The sequence below is a fragment of the Xenopus tropicalis genome, chromosome 3, assembly GCF_000004195.4.
Source record: "Xenopus tropicalis strain Nigerian chromosome 3, UCB_Xtro_10.0, whole genome shotgun sequence".
Taxonomy (NCBI): domain Eukaryota; kingdom Metazoa; phylum Chordata; class Amphibia; order Anura; family Pipidae; genus Xenopus; species Xenopus tropicalis.
In genome coordinates this window covers 53,028,157-53,047,427 of record NC_030679.2, presented here as the reverse complement: position 1 = coordinate 53,047,427, position 19,271 = coordinate 53,028,157, and the positions used below count along the sequence as shown (strand labels likewise).

General features: G+C 37.4%; 1 protein-coding gene across 8 annotated transcripts in view; it reads right to left on the bottom strand.

Moving 5' to 3' along the window:
• The window catches only part of mettl25 (methyltransferase like 25), a 129,319-nt gene that overhangs the window by 77,460 nt on the left and 32,588 nt on the right, over window positions 1-19,271 (bottom strand). For 6 of the 8 annotated variants that reach the window (XM_031898895.1, XM_031898896.1, XM_031898892.1 and 3 more), the window contains exons 3-6: window positions 17,980-18,138; window positions 9,785-9,885; window positions 7,531-8,133; window positions 4,547-4,694 (exon numbers count right to left, since the gene is read on the bottom strand). In XM_031898895.1, coding sequence (XP_031754755.1) covers window positions 4,547-4,694; window positions 7,531-8,133; window positions 9,785-9,885; window positions 17,980-18,138 — 1,011 coding nt within the window. The remainder of the gene's footprint in view (window positions 1-4,546; window positions 4,695-7,530; window positions 8,134-9,784; window positions 9,886-17,979; window positions 18,139-19,271) is intronic. The other 2 variants (XM_031898894.1, XM_031898897.1) reach the window with 2 other exon arrangements.

Below are 19,271 nucleotides of genomic sequence, written 5' to 3'. Positions count from 1 at the left end.
GAGAGAAACATACAAGGGAAGCAACATGTTGCCCCCACGCCACTGGTTGGGGATCACTGCACTACAACGTACCAAGCTGCAAAGCTTTCTAAATTGTATGACATTTGTGAAAATTGCCTAAAAGCTTACATTTCTTATATCCTGCGTTCTTACAATAAAACATGCCAAATATGACTGATAGGTGGTAGGGGTATTCTGAATCATTTGGTACCCAACAGGCATAGGATTACCAAAATATGTGGCATCTGAAGAGCCCAAAATTAAAGGAGAATGCAAGAATGCAAAATTTAAAAAGCATATTGCCCAATAGTCCTCCTATTGTTTAGTAAAAAAGCCACACAGGAAGGGGAGAGAGATTTCAGTGATGTCACTGTAGTCTTCACACTGCTGTGGGCTGCCAGCAACATATCACAGAGAAGCAAGCAGGGATCTGGGAATTTAGATATGCAGTAAGTACTTAAAAAGAATGCCTTTAGACTTACTTTTAATTTATATTAACCTTTCCTTGTCCTTTAAAATAACATATAACACAATTATTTTACAACAGCCAAACAGTTTGTTTTTATGGGTGGTAAAAGAGTGCAAAACTAGGCTGACCCCAGAACTCTTATATTTTAAGTACATATTCTGACAGATCCAAAATGGGTAAATATATCATTATTTTCTAAACTGCCAAGCTTTGCTAAAATTATGTCTTTTTTTATGAAATTTCAAAAAATCACTTAAAAGTTTGCAATTTACAGCATCTTATTTCCCATGTCTTAAGGAAATATATTAAAATCCTAAATGTCAATGCCAGGTCTTCAGATGTAACGACCCCACAATTAAAATAGTGCATGTTTATTTTTATGGTTGCCACTTCAGCCACCTTATTATTAACACATTGCTTGTATTTTATGTGTGGTAAATACCCCTCAAATGTAGGATGACCTCAGAAAACCTAGGAAATTTCTGAAATAATTTTCAAAGTATTGCCAACTGTGTTGGCCCACTGTACATATCCTTAATCAGATCCTTAATACAGTGTGCCTGATGAAGAGATGCTTGGATTTGTTTTTCTATAAATCAGTCAAATCAGCTAATAAAGGGTATCACATTACTTAAAACCCCTTCTTTTTCTCCCTTTTTAGCACAGGCATATGCACATATAACATGTTTCCCAGTCCTTCTGCCTGGCTGTGCCGCTTTCACTGACATTAGTATTTGACCCACAAAGTGTGGGCTGAGTTTGGCACAAAAAAGTGCCCTGTAACTATAACAATATAATTTATATGACATAAAACTGTATAAACAGAGCTATGAGTGACAGGATTTGAAGATGGAAAAAGGCACATCGCCACAGTTAATATATCAGCTGTTTATGTAATATATTTAAGCTATGCTAATATCTTGTGAATGTGAAATGTTAAGCTTTAATTTTGTGTCTTTTTGTTGGTACTGTAATCTTTAAATCATTGTGACAATGATAATTTATTGTTTGGCATATGATTAGCAGCAGACCTCTCTCTCTACACCAGAATCCTGTGTCCTTGCCTGTTTCAATTCAATTACAAAACACATGTTTCCCTGAAAGAGTGAAAGGTGCAATTGGAATGCAGTTAATCACCTCCAGTCCTTTAACTGATCACTAGGTTTCAGTCAATACCTTTGAAGTGTAATAATAGTAGATAGATTAGGGCGGTGAAGGTCAAAGCACAAATCCAAGCAATCTCTGTCATTTTATTTTGAACACTGTTCATACCATATATTTACAAATACACTTTTAAACCTTGGCGGACCTTTTTCTTTTCAAGAGAAGCTGTGTTTTCTTTGAGTGGTAGTAAATTTTTAAAAGAAGGCCTACCCAAATCTTCAACTGTTTTAAATAACTTCTTATTGATAAAGAAAGGCACAACTGTCAGAATCAAAACCAGTTAAACCTTTAGAATGACTAGGACAAATAAGCCAAATCCTGTATCCTAAAGGTAACATAAAACAGAAATGCATGAAAGTGCATAGCACACGCATAAGTTAGACATCAAGCAAGCACCAAAGGATGATATATCGTGGGCAGCATATGGTCATTTAGAATTGATTTTTCTCTAATATAGCTACTAAACAACCGCATACAGCAGCAAAGTGATGTCACTAGCCTTAAATTCTAAGGCTGTAGGTGGATGTACATCTATATGTGGGTATAGTTTTGTGCAGCTTTGATATTGTAATGTAGCGGTGTCATCATGAATGCGAGGATGTCAATGTAGCCACATTATTTATACACTAGCATCAATGCAGGAGAATGAGGCAGATGTCAGCACACTGATGCCTATACAATTACATTATTGTAGCTCTATTTAAGTCTGTTCCTGTGTGAGCTCTATTGTTACTTAACTTGTTTTCAACTTGTCTGTCTTTTTGGCCTATCCTGAACTCTGGCCATCCTGACCTGTGGTTAGACTTGAACCCGGCCATATCTCTGTGCTACCATGTTATTTGACCTTGCCAGTCTGTGCCCCCTTAGTCTTGGCAATCTCTAGAAGCCACTATTTTCATTAAAGGATTGCTGATGATATTGTCTAGTTTTGCCTAAAAAGACACATTTTTTTTCAAATACATATATATGGTATGAGTGTTTCTTTATGTTTGAGTTTTTACAATGCAAAAAAACATGTAACACAATAGACCTACTGTATTCATATTTCTAATGCTTTGTGGACACTTAAGTGTTATACATGAAAATACATATAGTATTCATATTTTGGGGTCTCTGCATGCCACATAACTCGAATAATCATATGCATATGTGGTGTCAAGCTATTATGCATTTTATTTTCATCATAGAGTGTATCTACTAAATATATAAAGTTTTGTGGGGCTACCTTACTATAAGATACTTTTGTGTGCATAATACACAGGCAGTGGGGCTTAGCAATACCTGATGCAACTGCTATGCAAAATGAGATGTGCTGCATACTTTGCACTGGTGCTTAGCATGTATAATGACAAATCTGGAGCAAAGTGTAGTGCACAGGGTTCACTCACTCAAAGGAGCCTTTATATGTGCATAGCATGATGCTTGTGGCATGTGGCAGGGGACACCCTCATGCTGCCCACGTGTCACCCCTCCAGCATGACTTGCAGTTGAAATTAGTACCAGCAATAACAACGTGTAGTAATTATCCATATGTTTAGGTCTCTACATGCCGCATAGTGTTAGCAATCATATACATATGTTGCTTATGAGAAAAGCTATGAAATTTAAAGTCGTATAATAAAAGATCTTTTTAAATTAAACATAAAACCCAAATAATTAAAACATATATACCTGTTATAAACCAATTTAGTAATCTTAGCTGTCAATCATATTTTGTCTTCCCCACCGCCATGTCTAAAGGCATGGAAGCCAGGCAGGCAATTACTTTCACTTTCCATTCAGCACTTCCTAGATGGCACTGCACTCCTCACATTCCCCCTCCCTGCTCATGATCTATGTGTGTATCCTGTGCATGGCCATCAGGTCCCCCATTCTGGCACATAAACAAGATTTTGAGATGATGCAAAGTTTGAATTAATAACAGTATTCACAAAATGGAACCAGTCTGCTTGCTGTGATTGTGAATTGCAATAGTAAAGGGAACAAAATGTATATAACTTATATAGTTTAAGTATTCTGGCTGACTAGCACAAATGAAAATAATTTGGAATTATTTCTTAGGGCAATTTGTCCCCTTTTAAGCAGGCTTGCTAACATAAGATTTTTTATTTGTTAGCTTTGTATACAAAGCCATGTCTACCTATTTATTTACCACTCTTTACCATACCTTAGTGGGCTTTTGCAGCATGAAAACTGTGTGTATTCTTGCAATGAAAACTTGTGTGCACTTTTATATTTCAGTGTCTCTAGAATCCTATATAATGATATAATATATTAATGATGTGTTATTTTGTACTCAAAAATAAGCTGGAGATTTGACGCTGTTAAGTACAAAATACCTGGCTCTTTGCTCTGTCCGTTATACTTTACTTTTATTTTAATACACTGATGTATGTCTATACACACGTTGTTAATGTTTTCTATTAGCTAGGGAACCAAGCCCGGTTATTTTATATCAAGTACAAATAACAAAAATAAAGTTATGCAATATGCATTAAAGGAGAAGGAAAGGCTAATAAAGAGTTAATCTCAAGCTGCAGGCATACCTTCGGTTCTCTCAATAGTGCCCTTAAGTCTCCCCATATTTCTCCCGTTCAGATGATCATAAGCCTTGTAGGAAAAAAAAACGCTGAGCTCTGTAAAAAAAAAAGTTCCCGAGGCCAAGACCCGTGTACATGCTCAGTTTGTAAGACTATGAGGAAGCTTCCTGCTGATTGGCTCAGATCGGGGAGGGGAGGGAGAGCGTGTCTCTGGCACAGGAAAACAGAGACAACAAATCTTTTGACAGGGGACTCAGTGCAGCGTTTCTGTGAGTGCTTATGGCTTTATTTACATAAACCTTTCTGATAAAGCTTACTTAGTTTTTACCTTTCCTTCACCTTTAAAATTAAATAATAATAGTAACAATATTACCTTCTTCAGGGCTTTCAAATTCCTCAGACAAAAGATGGTAACAGCAGCCAACACTACAAACTGCTTTAATTTCTGGCTTAGCAGTAAAAATACGTAATGTATTTGGAGCAAGGTCCCCACATGTATGCAGGCCCACCATGATGGATTCCTAAAGGATACAATGACATTTAAAATAAGCTATTATTAAAAGAGAATATGAAATACATGAATAATAGATTATAGATTACATGGGATTTAGATTTAGGAGCATTTTAACACAGTCTGACTAATGTCAACAAAACAGGGCCTATCCACAATATTAATCTTTCATACACTGTTCATGTAAGTTATGGTTTTTTTATGATATGTATATTAGATACATTTTTACATGTTGTTTTATGCTTTATAAATAATATTTTTAATTTTCTGCGCAGATATCCGCTGAAAAGGTTTATATGACACAGTTGTGCTAACAGAAAATATCATAAAATGTACTAATTTATGTACTTACTGTTCCTCTGATTTCATTATTTATTCTTAATAGAATAAGACAGTGCTGTCCAACTGGTGGCCCACGGGCCGTGTGCGGCCCGCGACCCCCCTCTTTGTGGCCCCCCACCTGTCTGGCTGCTTTGATGGCTTACTCTTGTGTTAGCTTTAAATGGTATCAGTACTGTCATTAACTTCCCCCCCCCTGCATGGTTCACACCTCAGATTCAGGCTGTAAACCCTCTGTATTGTTTAAAAATGTAATCCCCTATACCAGGGGTAGGGAACCTTGGCTCTCCAGCTGTGATAAAACTACAAATCCCAGCAAGCATTTTCCTTAATTAACCATGACTGTGGCTGTCAGACTCCTGCAATGCATTGTGGGACTGGTAGTTCCATAACAGCTGGAGAGCCAAGGTTCCCTACCCCTGCTATACTGTTCACACCTTTTAATCTCTGCAGTGTACACCTCATTCTCAGACTGTAATCACTCACATTGTACCCCTGTTCACACCTCAGACAGACTGTAGGAGCAGTAGAAACCCACAAATAATCCCTGCACACTACAAAAAGAACATATACTGAGGTGGTACTGCAATAAAAAAAGTTTTATATAGTTATTGTGCAGACTGTAGGAGCAGTGCCAGCATTATGTCACTATATGCTGCCTGTGTGTGCCATGCATGGGGCAAGCAGAGTATGGCACACACAGGCAGGGAAAGGCAGGCAGAGTATGGTACACACAGGCAGGGAAGGCAGAGTATGGCACACACAGGCCAAGCATGGCACAAACCAGCCAAGAATGGCATACACAGTCAAAGTATGGCACACATAGGCAGGGTAGGGAAGGCAGAGTATGGCACACACAGGCAGGGTAGGGAAGGCAGAGTATGGCACACACAGGCAGGGTAGGGAAGGCAGAGTATGGCACACACAGGCAGGGTAGGGAAGGCAGAGTGTGGCAGGTTTTTGCTGTACTAAAACCATTAATATGGGTATGGTCATGTGATAACACAGGTTTGGTTTCAAGTGGGTGTGTTTTCAAAAAGGGGAGTGGTCAAAACTGGCTTCCATTATCGGCCCTCCACCACGTAGGTCAGAAAAATTCCGGCCCTCGGTACCACAGAAGTTGGACAGCACTGGAATAAGAGGACAATGTTGCCTTATGTGAGCACATCTCACTAGATGGAGCTAAAAGGGCATATAGACTTTAGTGTTATTTATCATAAGAAAGACTTGAACTCTGCTGCTTAAATTCTTACAGGATCCTTCTGCTGGCCTTTAAAGATCTTCATACTCCACACCTTACTATATGTCTTCACTGTATGCATCCATGTATTCCTAGGCTTTTCCTCAGCCACAGACTTTTCACCCATACCCACTGTCATCTCCCATTTTAAACCCATATCTCTTGCTGGTCCTTACTGCTAGAATTCCATCCTTAAAATCCTCCAAAAGGAACTCTGCCTCTTCAAGACTAAACTCAGATCCTACCTCTTACAGCACTAGCATGGTATCTGCTCCAGTCTTGTTATTTATTGGCCAGTGCCCCAGTAACTGCAAAAAGCAGGATTTATTACTCTCAGCATTTGACTGTACATAACCCACATGCCTGCAAGCTCTATTGGGCAGTTACCCCTTTTCTCGGATCTCTTTTAGCATATAACATTACTCCTTTATAAAATAAAAAGCCACTTAGTTTGTACAGGTTCAGTCTGGGTTTGCTTTTAAACAGGTGACCGGGAAATGCTATCTATTGATTGGTTGCGATGGGTTACTGCACCTGGGCATATCTACCGCTTAGGGGCACAGATATCAATGTGCGAAATTATAGCTCACCACAGAGAAACTCACCCACTTCATTCCTACATGATTTTTAGAAGAATAGTTATACAGTTATGGGGCCTGTTATCCAGAATGCTCGGGAACTGGGGTTTTCCAGATAAGGGATCTTTCCATACTTTGGTCTGCTAAAACTCATTTAAATATTGAATAAACCCCATGGACTTGTTTTGCCTCAAATAAGGATTAATTATATCTTAGTTTGGATCAAGTACAAGGTACTGTTTTATAATTATAGAGAAAAAGGAAATGATTTTATAAAATTAAAATTATTTGCTTATAATGGAGTCTATGGGAGATGGCCTTTCCATAATTTGGATCTTTCTGGATAACGGGTTTCCAGATAAGGGACCCATACCTGTACTATAAATACCCTTCTTAAAATCCCATAGGAAGGAATAGAAAGTGGATTTTTCTTAGTGAGCTCTAATATCACACTTTGATAAATCTGTCCCTTAGTGTGCTTTACTACATTCCCCATGTAACCTGTGCTACTGTGTATAGTTATTTTTTTATACATTGCACAGTACAGTGCTGTATACCTAATCGCTAAATCCAATCGAAAGATGTAGACACATTTGCGATATATATATTTAACATAAATGCCCACTGATTATCTGCAGGAAATGTGTTTATATATACTGTATATAAGTCACAAATAAAAGATAGATAACCTCTAAATCCTCAATGATTTCACTCAGTTCTGTTTCAACCGTGATTTTGCAGGTGAGAGGCAAATAAACACGTGAGCCACGCTGCTCTTTAATACTGATGTTCTCCATTTTCCGTTGCTCTTTCTCTTGTTCACTTAGACTTTTGTGCACACTTTTTGAAAATGTTTGCTCTTCCACAGCATCGGCAGGCAAGATATCCAAAAAGGGAGAGGACCTGTCTGAATCTGCAGGTTGCAGAGTCCTTTGATAGTTTTCCTGGTCCCTTTTCCATTCTGACACATTTATACTTTTTAAATCATTTGAAATGGATGATTCTTCTAATTTAGGAAAACATGACTTGGGTTTTGGAATTTCTCTGTCTGTATTTACTTCCTGACAACTGTAATTTGGCAATAAGCAGTCTTTGTTTTGGTCAGATTCCTGTGCTTTTGAAACTTCTCTGGCATCTGTTTTGTAGGTTTTCCAATATTTTTTCAATTTCTGGTTTCGCCTGTTAGCCCCATCTGTATTGGTATCAGAAGAATCAATCCCATAAACCTTTAGATTATATTTCATGGATAAATATGAGCTCAAATAACCTTTCCCAGCACCCAAATCTATCACCTAGGAGAATGGGGAAAAAAAAGTGAACAAGAACTGAATTTGGTTGAATTTGGTAAATTTGTCATGTTTATATAGAAAAAAAATAATAATGAAGTTGATTGTTTGCAGGCCACATAATATCTTATTGTACAGTGCTGCGGAATATGTTGGCGCTTTATAAATAAATGTTAATAATAATAATAATATGTTCCCTAGGACAGCTCTCACTGACTTCTCCATGATCTCAACAGCTTTTAGAAGGCAAATGTTTACATTTGTGTTTTTCGTGGTTTGAAGCAAAATAAATGGTGAAAAAATTGTGGGTTCTTTTTACATGAAAAAATGGAATGTTAGTGAAAGAAAATAAAAAAATATGAACATTAGAAAAAAATTTCCAATGTGTCAAACTCTCTAGTTGAGAGAACTGCACTATAATACTGTATTAACTATAATATGTCAATGTTTTTGTTCTGGAGCAGCACTTTCCAAGTTCTCCTGGTGGTTTCCACTGTTTGCATTACTGATGTGAAAACTGAGAGTGTCAGTATAGTAATTAATTTGGAAAGAAGTATTGAAAACCTGGATAATGATTTCATAAAAATTAGCCAATAAAATGCCACAAAAAATACTAAGTGGAAACCACCCATTGTAGATCAAGGTTTTGTGGTTGTGGAAAAGGGTTTTGAAAAATTAATTACTCTTTTATCATGTTAAACCACAAGAAAAAAAGTTATACACAGGATATCTGCACTGGTGTAAAACATATGTTATGATTTCAATGCTCTATATTTTTTAATTAAATCTGTTTTTCCACAAAGTGTTTTATAGACTAATTTGGCAAACAATGCCGTATAAAGTCTCTTGAAGCTTTACAATTCCTTCTTAGTCTAACTTTAAAAGGCAGAAAGAACAAACACGATTTTAATAACCAAGAAGCATGGTTTTCAATAGCCGGCGCTTCTCTCATACAGTATATAAATGGTTTATATGTTAGACGGGAAAATTTTGCAGCACAGAGGGTTGAGAAAAATTCCATGCACCTGTGTTAGGAGAACTAAACCCTAAAAATAAATATGACTTGAATATGGCTAGAAATTTTATACTCTGAACTTATCTCACCAGCCTAAATGTTCACCATCTTTGTAGCAGTAATGATTCGGGCCTTTGTCACAGGGATCACTATACTGGAATCTGTTAAAAGTGTCTACGACTCGCACATACTCAGCGGGCTCTGAGCAGCTATTGAAAAGCTAAACTTAGAGGTCGATGCAATTATCAAGCAGAAAATGAGACTTGCCTGTCATATAAACTACCGCTACAGGGATGGTTATTTAATTTAGGGATCATGGAATCAGGATTCGGTTCTGTATTCGGCCAGGATTCTGCCTTTTTGGGTAGGGTTCGGTTTTGGACAAATCAAATCCTAATTAGCATAAATTTGCATACGCTAATTAGCACCCGGAAGGGTTAAACGTTAAGGGGGAATAATTTTTTTTTTTAATCCTCCCCGATCCTAATTAGCATATACTAATTAGGATTTGGATTTAGTTCGGTATTCGGCCGAATCCATCGAAGTCTGTCATTTTTGGGTTATGAACAAAAAGATTTTAGTTAAATGTGCAAGATGGATATAGGCCACTTTAAATTAGTAATGTACAGTCATATATATTACCTGTTTTACTCCACAAATGTTTGCAATGCTTTGCACTAATTGTGACATAATTAAAACTTCATGTGATTTTTTATCATTCATAAACTGGTCTGTCTTTAAATCTGTTCAAGAAAGAAAGACAGTGGTTAATAGAAATAAAAAAAAAAAAGTCTAAAAATACACATATTAGAAAAAGTTACTGTAATGAATTCAATGCTTTTGCTACACAGATAAGAATAGTTTCCTGCAGGAGGTATATGCAGATGAAAATGTGGCGCTCAGTATATATAGTGCTTTATCTTTACTAATAGGTGAGGAAGGCTGAGATAAATGGAATGTAAATCAGAAAAAAACTATACAAAGCATAACTTGGCAGCTTCTTTTCTAACCCGCAATATCCAATGGGAAATTAATAGGCGCATTTCTAGAATGGTGGCCCAACTGAGTTGGTATGTGTTACTGCAGAGAATTAGTAAATAGGTATATATATAAAACATATATATAAGATTATTATTATAATCCGTTATATATATATATATATATATATATATTTATAATTTTGCTAGACGCAAGTGCCTGCTCCTATAGGTTCCTATATATATATATATATATATATATATATATATATACACATACATACAGTATATATAGTGCAGACATATTCCACCGTGCTTTACAGAGATTATACATCATTCACATCACTCCCCGCCCCAGTGAATCTTCCAATCTAACATTCACATAAACTAGGGCTAATTTCATCAGCCTAACCTCCATGTATGTTTTTGGAGTGTGGGAGGAAAACGGAGTAAAGGTGTGGGACCCATTATCCTAAATGCTCAGGACTCTTTGCAAATGGTGCCCCTGGTTGAAATCAAAGCCAGAACCCCAGAGGTTGAGCACAACTTTCCTTTTTTTTGCTATAGTTAAAGTTGTAGCTCCCACCCTTACCAGCTACAGTCAGGTAATCCCAGTGGAGCCAAAGAAAGGGGCAACCAATAGGGGGTTTTAACCTTGAAACCAAATACGTTGGGGGTAAAACTCAGTACCTTTGTTAAATGTATATTGAAGCAGTAGAATTCTTAATGAATTGCATAAGTGACTTAGTTGGCCAGCTTGAAGTATATTGCAATATATGAACAAATAATCCCTGTTTTGCTTAAAGTGGACCTGTTACCCAGACATAAAAAGCTGTATAACGAAAGCCCTTTTCAAATTAAACATGAAACCCAAAATCATTTTTTTATTACCACATCCATACCAATTATAAAAGCATTTAAAAATCCCAGCTGTCAGTCATATATTGCTTGCCCCGCCTCTATGCCTTAGGCATAGAGGTGTGGCAGACAGTTACTTTCACTTTCAATTCAGAACTTTTTAGATGTTGCTGCACAGCACATTCCCCCTCCCTCCGCACCATGTAATTATGTAACTAGTGCATGGACATGGGCATTAGGTCCCTCCATACTGGTACAGAAACAAGATATTGGCAGAATGCAATGCCTGCTTTGATAACAGTGTCCACAAAATGGCCCCTGCCTGCTTGCTGCAATTGTGAATTCCAAGGCTGAAGAAACTAAGATTAAAATAATTTATATGGTGTAAGTAAAGTTTATTTTGCTTGACAACCACAATAGAAAACAATTTGGAATTATTTCATAAGGTGACAGGTGCGCTTTAAAGGGGAGGGCATTTCTTGGTAGCTTAATACACAGAATGTCTTGATGCCCTGTGTATATTGATAATGGCTGAATGCAGAGGTTTTCTTGTTGTTGTCTATACGTGTGCGTGTGCGAATAATGTGTAAATGTGTAAATACCTGGGTGCTGATTAGTAGTTCCAGAACAACTATGAAAAAAAATGTACTAGCACAGGTTTTGTGAAAAGAGCAAAACAATATTGATTGATGAATCAACGTTTCATCCTGTGTTCAGACCTTTTTCAAAATCATGGGGCAGATTTATCAAAATGTGAGTTTACAGCTTACCACATAAAAATCACCCATGTTCTATTCATACCTATGGGATTTAAAGAAGGACATTTATCATTTGGCGAACTTTCACCCATTGATAAATACACTTTTAAAAATCCCATCAGAATGAATAGAAGTTGAGTGAGTTTTAAGTACAGGTATAGGACCCATTATCCAGAATGCTCGGGACCAAGGGTATTCTGGATAAGGGGTCTTTCTGTAATTTGGATCTCCATACCTTAAGTCTACTAAAAAATTAATAAAACATAAATTAAACCAAATAGGATTGTTTTACATCCAATAATTTGTAGACTGTAAGCTCTTTTGGGCAGGGCCCTCTTCAACTCTTGTATCGGTTATTGATTGCTTTATACGTTACTCTGTATGTCCATTGTATGAAACCCACTTATTGTAAAGCGCTGCGGAATATGTTGGCGCTTTATAAATAAATGTTAATAATAATAAGGATTATTTCTATCTTAGCTGGGATCAATTAAAAGGTACTGTTTTCTTACTACAGAGAAAAAGGAAATTGGTTTTAAAATTCTGAATTACTGTATATACTCGTGTATAAGCCTAGTTTTTCAGCACCCAAAATGTGCTGAAAAAGTCACCCTCGGCTTATACAGTGGCTTGCAAAAGTATTCGGCCCCCTTGAACTTTTCCACATTTTGTCACATTACAGCCACAAACATGAATCAATTTTATTGGAATACCACGTGAAAGACCAATACAAAGTGGTGTACACGTGAGAAGTGGAACGAAAATCATACATGATTCCAAACATTTTTTACAAATAAATAACTGCAAAGTGGGGTGTGCGTAATTATTCAGCCCCCTGAGTCAATACTTTGTAGAACCACCTTTTGCTGCAATTACAGCTGCTAGGCTTTTAGGGTATGTCTCTACCAGCTTTGCACATCTAGAGACTGAAATCCTTGCCCATTCTTCTTTGCAAAACAGCTCCAGCTCAGTCAGATTAGATGGACAGCGTTTGTGAACAGCAGTTTTCAGATCTTGCCACAGATTCTCAATTGGATTTAGATCTGGACTTTGACTGGGCCATTCTAACACATGGATATGTTTTGTTTTAAACCATTCCATTGTTGCCCTGGCTTTATGTTTAGGGTCATTGTCCTGCTGGAAGGTGAACCTCTGCCCCAGTTTCAAGTCTTTTGCAGACTCCAAGAGGTTTTCTTCCAAGATTGCCCTGTATTTGGCTCCATCCATCTTCCCATCAACTCTGACCAGCTTCCCTGTCCCTGCTGAAGAGAAGCACCCCCAGAGCATGATGCTGCCACCACCATATTTGACAGTGGGGATGGTGTGTTCAGAGTGATGTGCAGTGTTAGTTTTCCGCCACACATAGCGTTTTGCATTTTGGCCAAAAAGTTCCATTTTGGTCTCATCTGAACAGAGCACCTTCTTCCATATGTTTGCTGTGTCCCCCACATGGCTTGTGGCAAACTGCAAACGGGACTTTTTATGGTTTTCTGCTAACAATGGCTTTCTTCTTGCCACTCTTCCATAAAGGCCAACTTTGTGCAGTGCACGACTAATAGTTGTCCTATGGAGAGATTCCCCCACCTGAGCTGTAGATCTCTGCAGCTCGTCCAGAGTCACCATGGGCCTCTTGACTGCATTTCTGATCAGCGCTCTCCTTGTTCGGCCTGTGAGTTTAGGTGGACGGCCTTGTCTTGGTAGGTTTACAGTTGTGCCATACTCCTTCCATTTCTGAATGATCGCTTGAACAGTGCTCCGTGGAATGTTCAAGCCTTTGGAAATCTTTTTGTAGCCTAAGCCTGCTTTAAATTTCTCAATAACTTTATCCCGGACCTGTCTGGTGTGTTCTTTGGACTTCATGGTGTTGTTGCTCCCAATATTCTCTTAGACAACCTCTGAGGCCGTCACAGAGCAGCTGTATTTGTACTGACATTAGATTACACACAGGTGCACTCTATTTAGTCATTAGCACTCATCAGGCAATGTCTATGGGCAACTGACTGCACTCAGAACAAAGGGGGCTGAATAATTACGCACACCCCACTTTGCAGTTATTTATTTGTAAAAAATTTTTGGAATCATGTATGATTTTCATTCCACTTCTCACGTGTACACCACTTTGTATTGGTCTTTCACGTGGAATTCCAATAAAATTGATTCATGTTTGTGGCTGTAATGTGACAAAATGTGGAAAAGTTCAAGGGGGCCGAATACTTTTGCAAGCCACTGTACTTGAGTCGGGTGCCATGGGTCCCTCTAGACTAGCACCCTCTCTCCTTTGTGTGCAAATTAGGCCACCCACAACCAGACCCTCCAGTGCCTGTTGTTTTTGTTGACCCTCTTCTCCACTTACAGAGCTAGTTTACTGTTTTTCTTTGAAATAAATATTTAAAAACATATACCCCACTGATGCCTCAATTAATGTAATTTTATTGGTATTTATTTTGATTATTGAAACTTAGCAGTAGCTGCTGCATTTCCCAACCTAGGCTTATACTCGATCAATACGTTTTTCCAGTTTTCTTAGGTAAAATTAGGTATCTCGGCTTATATTCGGATCGGCTTATATTCGAGTATATACGGTATTTGATTAAACTGGAGTCTATGGGAGACAGGCTCTCTGTAATTCAGAGCTTTCTGGATAACGGGCTTCCTGACAAGGGATCTTGTACCTGTATTAAGTTTAAAACTCACATTTTGATAAATCTGTCCCCTAGATAAAAAATTGTCTATACACAGACCGAAATGTAAATTCTTCAATAAATATTGTTTTTCTCATTTCACAAAACCTTTAAGTGTTTGTAAGCGTTTGTATAGACTCAGTGTTGGTGTCCCTGATGAAAGTTCCTCTTAGGAACTGAAACATTGGACTAAATAAACCTCAATTTCTCACATTACACTTTATTACCTTGTGTAAAAATTCCTGTGAGTGCTGTCACTACTTACAAAGATATATCTATAGATAGATAGATAGATAGATAGATATAGATATATAGTGTAAATACACGAACTTGTTCCCCTGCATAAGAAAAAAAATTACATCGTTTTTTGTCCTGTTTTTTATTTCATAACATGAGGAACCAGGTTATTTAGCCTGTTGCAGTCCCACATTGCCGCACACATACCTTTTAATGCTGCTGCTATTATTACTTACAGTATTCAGGCCTGTAATTGCTTTAAACATAAAAAATGAACACACTGAAGTTTCTGGTCTCCATCTGCCTGGGGTGATTAGATTATCAAATGCCCCAGTAAGAAAGCACATGGCAGTATATTATTTGCTGGCTGTTTGAAACTGTCTTTGAAGTCTTTAGGCGATTTCCTCTCCTTTATTACTTCTGTTATGGATACGTTCATTGCTATATTCCTGTTTATGAGTTTTTGTGCCTATTTTATTTTTCTTAGGGTATACAAGAGTTAAACCATTCACTTTATGTAGATATTTCACAATGTCTCACAATATCTCTCTGTTTAAGCAGACCACTAGTACATGTACTAAGGCACGTTACATAGAAATGAATAACGTGATGTCAAAAAATAGTTTGCTTTATATATATATATATGTATCTTGAACCCAGAAAAAAAAGTCAAAGGTTTGGATCACCATTGTTTTATAAAAATAGCAGTCAAATATACCTTATGCAAAGCCTACCTTCAACAAAGTAAAGTCTAATTTATTCACAGTGCTATGTGCAAAATTATCAATTAAACAGCTGTTTCCCCCATAATTCCAGAGGTATTATAGGCAAACGCAACATGAGTGTGTTGCACTGATATGCACATACATTAGCATCTGTTTTGTTAAAATTGCTTTCTACCTGCATTTAAGTACATAAGACATAGGGAGCCTAACATTTCACCTTTACTTCTCTGCATCTGACGTTCTGTCATTTAATTTTAAATATTCCAGTGCCAAGTTAGCTAGAAACATTAAGTCATTTATGAATATGTTTAATTTCTATTACTATTAGTTTATTGTTATGACATATTGGGGTGGTGAAATGGCCTTTATATGAAAAACTGCAAGAAGCTTTCTATGCTTAAATTTGTCATATATTAAATCTACTGAGCTAGACAAGTTCAACTGATTATTTGATATTAAATTTTAAAATACCAAGTAAAAAGTCTTCAACACCCCAAACCAGACAGCGCAATTCAACCATAAAGCCATAAAAATGTGTAAAAACGGCACAATAACCTGTACACTCCTTTGTTCAAGGAATTATTATTAGGGCTCAATAAAGGTTATATGAATAGGGTTTAAAAAAACCACAGGGAAAAAACAAACTAAAATAAAAACACAACTGTAAATTTTCACTCCTTTTATGGGTTTTTGGGACAAACACATTATAGATTATCACATTTAAGTAAGTAAAGTTCAGGAGTTCAAATTACCTAATGTGTAGTGCAAATAAAATAGGTACAACTTGGAACTCCATGAAGCTAGTTTGGCAATTGAATCCTTAAGAGGAAATTAAAGGGCGAGACAGCAGACAAGATTCCATGTAGTCACTGCAGTTATAGAAGTAAGTGCCGACAAAAGTTCTGCAGCAGCAACATCTCTGACATCAACGATCAACTGCCCTACTACTAAGAAAAGCATTAAGGGCCTCTTTTCATTATGCTTGAACTTTACAGTATCTGTGTATGTGGAAAGTCCTCAGACCTTGCAAGTGTATCTTTCTATAAATGAAACATTGTTGTGCAGAATAATTGCACAATGAGAGCTTACAATCACAACCCTGAGACAGGTAAATTAAGTTACTTGCTAAAATCATAAATATTAGAAGCACACCTAAGTTGACATAGTAGTGGGTCTCCCTGAGTCTACAGACCAACTGTTCTGCTTGTTGAGAATAATGGTTCAGTCAGATTCCAGTCAGAAGTGTTTGGTGATCATACAGAAAAATATATTTCTGTTTAGAAATAGACAAAAGCTCTTTATTTACAAGTCCCCTACTATTGTTTCAAGTCATCAGTAGATAAAGGGAAAATATAGTCATACCTGTGCTATGTGTCTCAATTATAAATATGGGTCCTGTGGAACAACTCTGTGCACTTCCACACTAGACATTCTCAACAGATGAAAGGACATTTTACATTACTCTGATTTCTACTAACATATCTATGGTTTAAAGGAGAAAGAAAGGTAAAAACTAAAGTAAGCTTTATCAGAAAGGTCTATGTAAATACAGCCAGAGGCGCTTACAGAAATGCTGCACTGAGTTCTCTTTCAAAAGAAACAGGATTTCTTGTGTTTGTTTTCCTGTGCCAGCAGTGTCTGTGTAGCTCTCTCCTCTCTCCTGCCCCCCCTCAAGAATGCTAAGAAGTCCCTCCCCCCCTTAGGAATGTATCATCTGAGCCAATCAGCAGGAAGCTTCCTAATAGTTTTACAAACTGAGCATGTACACCGGTCTTGGTGCAGGAGCAAGGCATTCTTTACAGAGATAAGCATTTTTTTTTCCCTATGAGGCTTCTGATCATCTGAACGGGAGAAATATGGGGAGACTTAAGGACACTATTGAGAGAACTGAAAGTATGTCAGCAGCTTGCGATTAACTCTTTATTAGCCTTTCCTTCTCCTTTAAAAGTGCAAACTGTTCTGTCCTCACCACGCATTACCCTGAGGTAGTATGTAGCTTGATGTACAGCTAACCTTCCCACACTCCAATAAAACAAAAAAAAAAAAAGACCTAGAATGAAATCTGTTGAACTTTACTGGATGTTTGTGGAAAAAGGAGAAACTGTAATGTAAATGAAATAAACACAATATAGTATATTGCAAAATATAGTAACACAGAAAAACAGCTGCAACATTGCAACAGCAATGCTGGCAAAAATTATATGCAACAGTGTCTCTGAGGTGCTGGCAACTTTAGTGTGGCTCAGTGCATTATGTCCATAATGCTTACCAGCGATGCTATCATAGGGGAGAAGATGGATGCGGTGTGCTTCTTCCACAGCATGGGCTACAAAATGGAGTCTAGACTCACACAATGCACTGTAATAGGTCACAGAATTAAGTGAATGATGTATAATCTCTGTAAAGCACTAAATAATATGTTGCTGCTCTTTAAATAAAGGCTAATTACACAAAATCATTGCACGTTTGTCCAGATATTCTTTAGAAATACTGCATACAAGACAACATATTAGGTTCAATATGAACTGTACACTACATAATAACTGTACATGAATTACAAAAAGCATCTATGAAATTACTCTGAAGGAAGAGTACATTTACCAGGACTTCCTGCTTTATGGACAGCAAGAGCTTCAAGCAGTTCATCCACAGAGGTGCATATTCCCATATTCACAAGTGAATGACTGTGAGATGCCTCCACAAAAGCTTCAATATTCACCAATTGTTGATTAGAAAAAATGCTGGATAATTCAGGAACTTCTAAACAGAAAAAGCAGTCATTAGAGTAGGTTATAACTTACATTTATTGATCCTACATTTGTTGTGTCCCCTCATTAAGAGAAAAGGCACATAGGGTGATTTTAAGATGTTTTTGCCCAAAACAGGGGACAAAACATGCAAAATTGTGTAACTCATAGATACAAAATGTGGGGTGACAAAATGCTTAAAAGCATCCCATGTGCCATTGCCTTTAGGTTCGCTAAAATCATAACAAACAGAATACACAGTATTGATATGAAAATAAGATTAAAAAATAACATTCCAAATGAATTAAATGTGTAATGACTCCATGAAAAATACCCTTTTGCCACACCTCCCAACTTCTGTTTTAGCCGCTATCTATCTATACTTCGGCAATGCAGACATTTATTATGCCAGGAGGAAAATATAGCTGGCTAAGGACCACACTGATATCTGTTTCTGCAGCTGCACAGACCCAAAGCGTGATATCATCTGTGTCCTGAGGGATCAGCCCAAGTTATGACCACTGCATACAGCTGTCCCTTCTGGGATATGTTTTCCTGAGGGCAGGACGCAAATGGTGCCACATGCATCTATGCAACCCCACTTTTGAGTGTAAAGTGTAAGTGTACTCTCTGGTTGGCACCACTAAGAGAATACATTCCAGTCATCTGAGTTGAAGAAACTGACATCTTATATAGAAAAGCTCACATGTAGGCCTTCAGAGCTAATAAGCTAAGCTGTGTCTCCTCATTGTTGGCTGGTTTAGAACCTTGGTCTGTGTACTTCTCAGCTTAGACACAGGAGGCTTTTGTAGTTGGCTGAATTTATAGGGTCTCATAAGCTTTGCTACAGTCTCTGTTTCTAAATGAGCCAGGTGCAGGCAGATCAGCAATAAGAGGCATTTATAAGCCAGCCTCTCCCTGTGGCTACGATAAAAACAGATCTACAATACGAATAAACACATAATACTATTAAACAGTGTATGCATTATTACATAACTTTAAAATGACAATTACTGCATATGGTAATTATAGAATCCCTTTACCAGCACTTGCATGATTGTAAAACAAAAAAAAACAGGACTGAGATAAGGACAACTAACCATCACTCATCACAATCAGTGATGGAAGGAATTAAAGTGGACCTGT